General features: G+C 43.4%; 1 protein-coding gene across 1 annotated transcript in view; it reads right to left on the bottom strand.

Moving 5' to 3' along the window:
- Window positions 1-10,818, bottom strand: part of kif1b (kinesin family member 1B) — a 62,668-nt gene continuing 51,850 nt past the window's right edge. The window contains 10 exon segments of the mRNA XM_010781172.1: window positions 1-3,212; window positions 3,297-3,415; window positions 3,742-3,934; window positions 4,139-4,291; window positions 4,386-4,507; window positions 5,121-5,192; window positions 5,312-5,572; window positions 6,274-6,419; window positions 6,503-6,564; window positions 6,940-7,111. Coding sequence (XP_010779474.1) covers window positions 3,170-3,212; window positions 3,297-3,415; window positions 3,742-3,934; window positions 4,139-4,291; window positions 4,386-4,507; window positions 5,121-5,192; window positions 5,312-5,572; window positions 6,274-6,419; window positions 6,503-6,564; window positions 6,940-7,111 — 1,343 coding nt within the window. The 3' untranslated portion in view covers window positions 1-3,169.

Here is a 10,818-nt window from a genome sequence, read left to right as displayed (position 1 = left end):
TTGTTCTGCTAATGCACAGTTTGCACTTTTATTGTTGCCTCATTCACTAAACAGTTCAATGGTGCAAGATTACCATACACAGAATTAGGATATCTGCATGACACATCTATGCTATACAGCGAATGGATTATAATTATTACAAATACAGTAAACATATTTACATTTGAATTCAAGCTCCATACAACACGGATATTTACAAAATAAGTATGAAAATGAAACCAGTCTAACAAATAATGTACAGTGTTAATGTCGTGGTTTGTCGTTTTCTTTTGTGAACTAATCCAGAGGGAACGCAGTAAACTAATATTATAATGTCAGGAGGGGAGATGGAGAATATCATGGGTGGTTTTGTTTTGCAAGGCATCAACGGAAGAAAGAAAAAAAAACTGTGTTGTGAAGAAAGACACCAGCACAACATTACTAAACTGTCTTTTAAGATGTCATGAGCTACTTTGTATTATATTCCCTGATATTAGAAAAAAATGAAAAGGAGTTAAAACCACTCTTGTTTTGGTTATAATTCAAGTGGCTGGAGTAAATATTCTTAAAGTCCAAAGCAAACTTTCAATCAAACTACTTTCTCATAAAAAGGAAGCAGTAATGTAACTCACCTCCTCTGAAAAAGAGGCAGTGAGAAACAAATTAGTTCTCTTTTCATCTATTTTTTTTCAAACGCAGGAAAAACACTTCATAGTACATTCAACGCTCTCCCAGTTCAGACCAGAAGAGGATGCCCCACCGTCATTTGGTTCACTCAGTAGAACAACTAAACTGCACAGTCTTTATTTGATCAGTTAGTTGAACCTTTTATTAATATGTGCAAAGAGCTGCAAACTAATATTTACATTGCAAACAATAAATACACAATCCAAAATAATACACCTCTGCAAAATAGTCAGTAAAGTGAAACCGTTTGCTCTGACAGGTCTTCATGTTGATATCTCTCACAGTACGCTGAGGTTAATGTGCTGCACTTAAAGCCTGATCAGTGCATAGATGGTTGTTCATTATTATTTTTCTAGACAGACCATTTTTTTTTCCAATTTCAAAAGTTTTTTGTTTCTCTGACTGGCAGGTTGGCCGACCTGAGGGCAGGCAAAATGTTTTCTATCCTTTAGAAAAAATTGAAGATACGTACCTAATAATTCCAATGATACTTGTAACAGGCGATGACTACCTCTGTTTCCTCCCACTCAACCCTAATGTCTTTACATAATATACACTGGGCTACTACTGGTTGGTTGGCCAGAGTTTGTATTGCCTCGCTGTATCACACTTGAAGAGACAGAGGCACCCTTTATTTTTGAGCCAATTGTAGCAGCTGTTTTGTACAGAGCAAATATTTCCACAAACAATATCAGAAATAAAACCTTTGTGTATATGTCGTCCCTTTAAATATCACTTCTTTCTTTCTCATAAATATTTATCCAGTGTAGCCTTGATATGTGCTCTAATCAGTGTTCCTGATACTCAGAAATAATCTTGGACTCAACATGTGTGATCTGCCCTTGTCTTGCTATAGATATGTGTTAATGTGCAAAATAAGGTTAAACACAAGTAAAGCTGGTTACAACTCAAGAAATCAATGCCCTCTGTTACATCTCGTATAAAACTTCACTGTGGAATGGTTAAAAGCATATTAGAAAAAAAACAATGTTAATAATTTAAAAATAGGAAAGAAATGTCAACCCAATGAGTTAGATGAGTTTAAATTCAAGAACACAAATATAAAATGAACACGTGGTAACCTGTGGTGCTGATGAACAGTAAGTACTTCACTATCATGACAGTGAGGGGAGTCATGGGACCGTTCACTATCTGTCCTGCAGGCTATGAGCTAGCAGCTTCATCACTTATCTTCTGGCTTCAAGGCTAGAGCATTGCAACTTCATTCTCTTTCTTACTCGCTTTTCCCCAGGTGTTTTTTTGTCTTCGGTATCACAAGTACAGTTAACTAAATACTCTCAACATCCTAGGAAAGGAAGGAGGCCTAGAGGAATGTCTTACATTTGAGTTAACTACCACACTGATTCCAGTACAGACGTTATGTACAAATGATATTCTCACTTTAGAGTACTATCCGTCTTCCTCCTCCTCTACAAAACCTGTTTCTTGAGATGAAATAGCAAAAGGACAGGGACAAATATCTACTCCAAGCAGGAACAATCCATTGTCACATTTTCACTGCTGAGATATGAAATGTTCTTTACACATGTTTGCATGTTAGCGTGTATTTTCGATGTTGACACAAATGCATGATTGTAAGAAATCACTGGCTGACGGCACTATAGGGGTTGGCGATGGTGAATGTGCACGGACTGGGCGGGGTCTATATATTACATGGATGACAGTAGGAACCCAGCGCTGCCTAAGGTCTTGCTGAGACACAATTTTCAGACATTTTGCTTCTAAAGGTTGTTTAGTAGACGGCAGAGGGGAGCTACAGGGGGCATCCTATTGCAAATCTCATTAAGAGAAGAAAAACCTATGAATTCATTAGCAGCAATAGATCTTGAATTAGCCTTGCCTTCTGTAGCAGAACGTGAACTGATACGCCACTTTAGGAGATATTTGTATATTTTCCTTTCACGGTTTAAACTTTAAGTTATCTGATTTACATTTATTTTAGGTAAGCAAAACTGGTTTTCTCCTGAGGACTGCTGCAGTTATCATGCGGGCATATTAATAAAAAAAAATAGTTAAACTCTTCTGTGGAGACAGATAACATTGATATAGACAATTTCTTTACAGATGATTGGCAAACTGAAAATTAGTGTCCAGAAAGAACAGTTTCTGAAGAATCGTGCACACAGAAGTAGACTATTACAACATGCTACTAGTTAGGGAGTTAGGGAGTGACAACAAAGCAAATCAAATTAGACCCAAACATTGTTTTAAAAACAAAAACACAAAAAGCGGAGGAGCAGGGGGAGAGCAATAGAGAGGAGGAAGGCTAAGTTGGCATAGGGATGTGGGAGGGAGCGGGGGAGGCAAATGTATCTGGAACTGAAACTTTTAGTCGCATGAAAGGAGACTCAAGCCACAAGTCTACTTACAAGAGAAAACTGTCAAGAATCACAATGATTAATAAGTGTTAACACTCGGTTTGTTCAAAAGGCTTTCCAGAAAGAGAGGAAGCCGTTGTTTTTCTGAGTGCCGCTCGACCCACTCAGTTCTTAATCGGGCCGCCGCGCCTCCTCGCCAGCTTAGATCTGTGGAAACAGAGTTGAGTGTTGTGACAAGATGGCAACAAAGCTTCCAGCTAAGGGAAGAGTAAGAGAAGTGTCTGTGCGTACCTTATTGTTCCTGCCAGCAGGGGGTTAAAAGCGTACAGCCAGTCGTTCATGTCTTTCTCGTTGTTGGCCTGCAGGAGGATTCCTCTGTGTTTTGTGCACACAGCAAATGTGTTGGGAGTCTGAAAAGTAAACAACAATATTTGTCATGCTGAACCTTTTCCTTTTTGCTATAGATGAGTGTAACACCTACGTCACTTCCGGGCGAAAATTACGGCCCCGCCCACTTTTTGGTTGGTTTCCCCCAAAAGTGGGCGGAGCCTTACTTTTTGCTCAGAAGTGACACATGTGTTACTCTCATATATATAGTTTAAGGTTGCAGAAGGAGAAGAGATTTTAAAAGTTATTATATTTTTGCCAAATGTTTGTAAAAGAATGATAAACCTTTCTCTGAAAATGATTGTGTGTTTATTTAGAAGCAGAAATACACTCGGCGTGTTTCCCCTACCTTGAGCATGGCCTGCTGGTCTTCACTGTACTCCACCTGAGCTGTGGAGAGGTTGAGGACCCCCCGCTCCACCGGGTCCTTGTCGCTGTTGTAGATGAAGACATAGGGGCGGCGCACAACCACAAAGTGCTTCACCCACGAGTTGGAGCGCGGCTCCATGAAGCTTAGGAAACCTTTTTTGGAAACTACAGATCTAAAAAGGAGAAGAAAAAAAGAGCAGTCAGGAAAACTCCTTTGTTTGATGCAGTGCTTGTTTTCTGTGAAAGACAATTTAGTTCACCCAGGTTCAGGAATCAATTCAAATGATATCTGCTTGGATTGTAAAACAGGATTATCTTTTTTTGTTTGTGCTACAATATGCAGCACATTTTTTAAATGACTTCACTGCAGCACTCACCCTGGCCTCATTTCTTCAATATCAGGCACCAAGTTGAGGAACTCTTTCTTTCCAGCGCGTGCTAGGTAGGACGTCTCCGGACTGGGAACCATGGGGAAGTTTTCATAGTCCGAGCAGGAGGGACTGGAGGCACGGGAGCTGTTCTCTGGGGTCCTGAGGAGCAAAGCACACTCAGTCAGCATCTTGATCATGACAATAGACATCCCCAATAACAAAGAGGAATTTAGTATAAAGTATAGAGTTTTACTTCTGGTCCATGGATCCACAGCGTGAGTCGGACAGAGAGGGGCAGGTGGAGGAGGGGGTGAGGGTGGCGCTGCTGAAGCTCTGGACTGATGGGTCCCGTCCCATTGGGGAGATGTCAGACAGCTGGGAGGAAGGATGATGAAATATATTTCACACACAGTTTTCTGTTTCCAGGACAAACAAACACTGCAAGTGGAAAAATACTACGGCTGTTCCAAATGTTTTGTTTTCAAGCTTATCTTTTTATATAGTCCATCAAAAAACATGTGATAGACCATTTTGACTTCAAAGCGCTCTGGAGTTACTTGAAATGTTTGCACACACAAATTGGAAACAATCCTCAGCAGCCACCACTGGAATCTTATTAAATAGATAGTAAGCTATAAGACTTATAATATTACATTAGCTTGTAGCCTTTAACTGCACATGTTCAGAAATACCAAGTTCCAATGAATAGGCATGCAAAATAAAAAAGCTACACAGCATTTAAATGTTGATTTTAACTTAGAAATGTTAGCTTTAAACTATTCACTACAGCGCTAAATTAAATCAAGTTATTGTTTGGAGAGTGCACTGCTGATACTAAAGTAAGTACGAGGGGACAAAAAGTAGATGTATATTTAGGGGTCACTTGCCTACTTGGTAATTCTCTACAGAATATGACTTAAAGCTAAACCGAACCATGAAGACGTTTAAAGTACTTTTAAAGTAAACATTTAATTCAGTCATTACTCACCTTGCAGTCACTAATGCTGTTGACCAATTGGTTGTATTCACTGTTGAAGCTATGTGTCAGGAGGCGCAAGCACTACAACAGAACAAAGATGAGACTGATTTGTACACAGCAGAGGAGGAGAGGTGATGACTATGCAGCACACTGTAAATATTTCACATGTCAGCATCCCATAATACAGCAGTCGCCCTCACCTTAGTAGCCAGCTCCTTCTCACGATCCACCAGGCTCTCAATGTCGGCCGAGTCGTAGCCGCTGCTCTCGCTGGGCGTGATGGCGCTCTCGAAGGTGGTGCTGGAGATCTGCGAGGAGATGGAGGTGGAGGTGGACAGGCTGCCGGTGCTCATGCTGGGGGACAGCAGCTCGCTCAGGGACTTGGTGGGGGGGGCTGTTCCTACCGGAGCATCGTCTCCCAGCCTCTCCCTCAGCAGGAGCAGGTGACGGGTCTTCTCCACCTGGACCAATGACAGGGGGGCGTTTAAGTTTACAACGCAGGAAGAACTTTGAAAGTTGGTATTTTTGTCTTTGTGGGATATTAGACAAGGGCAAAGCAGGGAGACACTTTTTATGCTGCTATGGACAGTCTTTGCACTAATGTACATTTATACCAACTATGTGCAATATATATATATATATATATGCCATTAATAACTGTGCAATATATACCTGGCTGCTACATCTTCAGAACTGTTACGGGATGTGTATTTTGTAAATTGTGTAATGTTTCAATTGTTTTTATCTTTAATATTTTTTTGTATGCATGCTTCTTGTTAACATTAAGCTCTCTTTGACTCTTTTCTGCTGTAACAAATGTACATCTCCCCTCTGTGGGACGAATAAAAGTATTCTGATTTTCTTTACAGTTTTTGAAGTGACTGTTATTTTATATATATATTGATTGTTGCTTTTATTTATGTCTTTAATGTGTGCATATGTACAAATGTGTCTGTTGATTATGTATGTATATATGTATGTGTATATATATATATATATATATATTTGTATCTTGTACTCCTCAGGATTGTGGGAAACGGTTGAAACGGGAAAAAATTGACAATAAAGTTGACTTTGAGGGAGACGAGGGAAAGCTTTGAAAGGTCAAAAGAGGGATGTTTTTGTTTTACTTTAAGAATGCAGATGACCTTTGAGGACCTACCTCATGCAGCTGCTCCATTTTCTCCAGCTCCCATTGGTGCTCCAGGATGAGGCTGTCTCCTCTGGGCCTCCAGCCAGCCAGGTTCTCCTCTCCACGCACGTAGGCCACCGATGTGTCCAGGATCTTCCTCCTCCTCCGCTGCATCCCTGTTCAGGACATAAGCACTCTTTAGGACAAACTGAGAGGAATCGGGAATAAGTAGCAGCCTCTTTTTGTTTTGTCTGCTCACCTGGGCTGCCTGTGTCGGACATCTTACACAAGCTCAGCTCGTAGATGCCAGTGACGCGATTGCTGTAATGAAACAAAGGAGATTCTGTATTATTCTGTTGTATACTTTAAAAGTCACATTTTATTGAAAGAATACATGTTACAATTTTCTAAATGTACTACATATCTTATTTTACAAATAATCTGCTTTAATCCATATGTGTTGGCGTTAAGCTTTTCAAAAACAACATTATGACTATATATTAAAGAGACTGGAAAAAAAACATCCTCCTTAATGCAAAAAGGGAGGCAAGCACTTATGATTTATTTTCATTAAAAAAACAAGACAGATGAGGATATACATTTTTTTTTACTAAAAAGTTCTAAAAAACAACAACATTTGGAACAGCCCTAGATATATTTAATCCCACTGACACAAAATGCTGTGTAAAATCTTACCAGTCAGGGGTTTTGGAGTATCCACTCCCGAAGAGGTTCCTGAGGGAACGTGGGGGGGAGATCTTTGCGTCTCTTGAGTAGAAGACCATGCAGATGTCTTTGGTAATAATAGCAGGCTGGATGCAGTGGTCCAGCTGTGAAGAGGAGACAGAGAGTATGTTTGATTTTCTTCCTGTATGTTCCTGCCTGTGTACATGACATAAGCTGCTGCTCATAACCAATTGCCCATTGCAGGATTAATAAAGTTGTTGATGGATGGAGGGGTCTCGGGAACGTCGTAGTGGATGTACGGAGGCGGAAGAGCTGGGTTAACCAGAAGGGGAGTAAGTGGCAACTTCGATGACGCAGGTCTCCGCGGTTCGTTGAGTGTGTGTGCTTGTTGTGTCTAGCTCTGGGACTGAAACATTGTGTCGTCTCCTCCGTGCGTGCGCGACTGACGTGTGAGCGTGCGTGTGGGACATTTGGATAAGGAGTGTAGGAGGGTCGTAGGGTATTTAGGTGGTCATTCCTTGGCGGGGGGGCGGTTGCGGAGCGGGGAGATGGAACATCATTCGGGTCGGGAAGGAAGAGTGCTAGGTGGTCCGAGAGTTACAGCCGGGCTCAGCTCGCGACGGGAGGACGACCCCGCACTACCGCGAGAGCGTGTGTTGTCCGACGACGACCTCTAGACGCTTCCTCAGGAGCGTGCGCGGAGCGCTCGCACCGTGTGGCGGCGGGAGCGGCGACGAGGTAGGGGCGACCCCCTGTCGTCGAGCGAGTCACCTGAACCACCCCCCACGACAAAAAGGATGGCCTCGTAGCAGAGGGTCGAGAGGGAGTCGTCCTCTGTCCACCTGCGCCAGGAAGAGGTGGACCTGGTTACTTGTCCCCCCGCAAATTCAAATGTTGCGTCCTTCTTGAAACTTTTCAACCATAAGAACGAAACCACCTACCATCTGTCTCGTTTCGTCCCTCTAGTGAAAAATACGACTATACCTGTGCAGAAACGTGATTACATAGTAAATATGTTTGATACACGTTATATATTGGATGGGATAGGATGAGTGGGGCGCTAGGCGGGTGAGAGTTAGGTGTGAGCAGCGTTGAGGTGATAATGGGAGCGCGACGATGGTAGAAGTCGTTTCGACAATCGCGCGGCGTAGAGCGAGGTAAGGAGACGATTGAAGCGAGCCATTGCGAGGCGTTAACAAAAAATAGAATTATAAAAAAACATACGTACGGAAGAAACAAATTGTAATTCGCCGAGAGAAGACTGAGGAAAAGACGACATTGTTTACAGTAGAGCGGGGAGACACCGTGCTTATTTTCATTAAGACTAAAAGAAAGTGTCAAAACTTTCACGTGACAGAGTAGAGGAATATGTTATGGGGAGGTGGAGGTGGAACTGAGACGGGAGCGAGAGGAGATAGGAGGATGGAGCGAAGGGATTAGGCGAGCCGGGCGTAGTGGCGTGGTGGGTTACACAGAGAGACTTGGGAAGTGTAGCGGAAGTGCGATGAGGGTGTGCGAGTGGAATGGGGTGGGAGGTGGGGAGTGGAGTGAGTGGATGATGATATGGGGGGATGGGGGGAGGTGAGAAGAGCGAGTAAGAGACATCGAGGAGGGGTCCTAAGCGAGCCCTTTGGGCAGACTGGTGTGCGCGGGGCGGCTTTTGTTGAGCGTGTTGGAGGTTGGGTGGCAGGACTTGGAAGAGGGGCTCGGGCCGTGCTCGCGGGTGCCGCGTGTGTGCGAGAGAGCTGTGGTGCCAGTGTGTGTGCGTCGCCCTAGTGAGGGGGGGGGGGCGGGGAGGGGGGGGGGGGGGGGGGGGCGGGGGGGGGGTGTGTGTGTGTGGTGTGGTGTTTGGGTGGTGGGGTGGTGTGTGGGTGTTGTGTGGGTGGGTTGGGTTTGGTGTGGTGGTGGTGGGTGTGGGTGTGGGGTGTGGTGGGGGTGGGGTTGTTTTTGTGTGTGTGTGGGTGTGTGGGGTTGGGGTGGGGTGTGTGTTGTGGGTGGTGGTGGTGGTGGGGGGAAACAAAATGAACATGTCTTTGAGCGCGCGTGCTACTGGAAACTCCTGGATTTTGGAGTTCGGTCGACGAGTAAAAACGGAGGTCGAGCGGTAACCACGAGTCCTACTCCGACAGATGAGACCGGAGGTTAGGTCGGTTCCAAGAGCGAGAGGTCGCGTGCATCCGGTTGGCTACACAGGTCCTACGAAGGAGGAGAGAGCCGACGTTAGGGACAAGTCACTTACTCTAGTCGAGAAATCCTGTCTTGACTCTCCTTTAGCTCCTTACTTCATCGTCGAGTTAAAAACAAACAGACGAGTGGACCCCCGACGGACACAGCCTGTAGAATGTGTTTCGAGTCGAGCATCTACGGTCACTGCGCGTACGACATTTACTTTGTTTCCTCTAAGACATAATAAGACAACATTATGAAATTTTCAGGTGTAAAATAACTTTCTATATGTACAATCGTTAAAAGTTTACAGTGATGTATAGGAATAAAATGGTTTATTAGACGAAATTAGGGTATACACGAGGAGCCGCGCAATTCGGAAAAGTTTTTTGTTGTAATACGTCGTATATAAGTGTGGTGCTGCTGAGGCCTTTGTTTTTGTAGTAGCGAATTTACAGTTTTTCCGCTCCGTTCGGTGAAGTACTAGAGAGTAGGGAAAGTAATTGTTTTTTGTGTCTGTCTACTGCCGTATTGGGATGGGGTAAAAAGGAAAAATTTTGATTTTTATCAAGTTTTTTTGTTTTGTTTTTTTGTAAACTTAGTCGGGATCTATATAAATTAGCGGGGTGACTGTGTGTTTTACCGACACATATTTAGAAATGGGTCAGGTCGGCCCAAAGACCTCATTTTGAGGGTGAGGCTTCTCCCTAACGGACTCGCGCTTGCACCCCCCCTCTAGAAAACGCAGAGAACTCATCTTCGTGGTACTCGGTACAGAGACCATATAGTTATCCGTCGACCATAAGTCACCGGGTCGACACTTCTCCTCCATGTCTCTTCATACAAACTAAAAGAAGCGACATACAAGCGACGGACACATGTACTGGTATTCGACGACGAGTATTTGGTTAACCGCGGTAACGTTGCCTTAATTTTATTTTCAGACAACTAACTAAACGAACTAGCGATGTCGAATTACGTCTTGTAAAGGTTGTGTAAGCCTCGTTACTAGAGCTGAGGTCTATACCCGTCTGTCGCCAGTACATCTAAGAGAGTATTCCTCCTGAGCCAAAATGTCTTTCCCTCAACGTCCCTGGCGCAGCGTGTGACCGGAGCTTTCCCGCCATCTATTCAGACTTTCCTCTTCGGGTTTTTATTATAAATTAATAGTTGTTGTACTCTCTTTTAAAGTGAATGGATTACAATGGAGGATTTATCGGATGAATACTTCGAGGATTAGTCCGACACAATTATGTCTCTCACATCCTATAACGACGTCGTGTCCTAATTTGATGTTCGTTTGTTGGATTCAGATTAAAACCATTCATTGGTTGTAGTAAGTCTTACACTGGAAATACACCAATGATGGTTTTAATCTGATCAACCAAACGAACATTCAAATTAGTGACGACGTCGTTTTATAGGATGTGAGAGACAATAATTGTGTCGTTGACTAATCCTTGAATAATTTCCCGATAATCTCTATTGTAATCCATTCACTAAAGAGAGCACAACAACTATTAATGTTAATATAACCAACCACGATAGGAAGTCCTGAAGATGGCGAAGCTCCGTCACACCCTGTCGAGGACGTTAGTTGAGGGAAGCGATTTGGCTCAGTGAGGAATACCTCTCTTTTAGAATGTACTGGGACAGGACGTATAGACCTCAGTCAGTAACGAGGCTTACAACCAACCTTTACAAGACGTAATTCGACATCCA

Source organism: Notothenia coriiceps, unplaced genomic scaffold, assembly GCF_000735185.1.
Source record: "Notothenia coriiceps isolate Sejong01 unplaced genomic scaffold, NC01 NC01_scaffold00022862, whole genome shotgun sequence".
NCBI classification, from domain to species: Eukaryota; Metazoa; Chordata; class Actinopteri; order Perciformes; family Nototheniidae; genus Notothenia; species Notothenia coriiceps.
The sequence above is the reverse complement of the archived record's forward strand: the minus strand, read 5'-3'. Positions and strand labels throughout refer to the sequence as shown.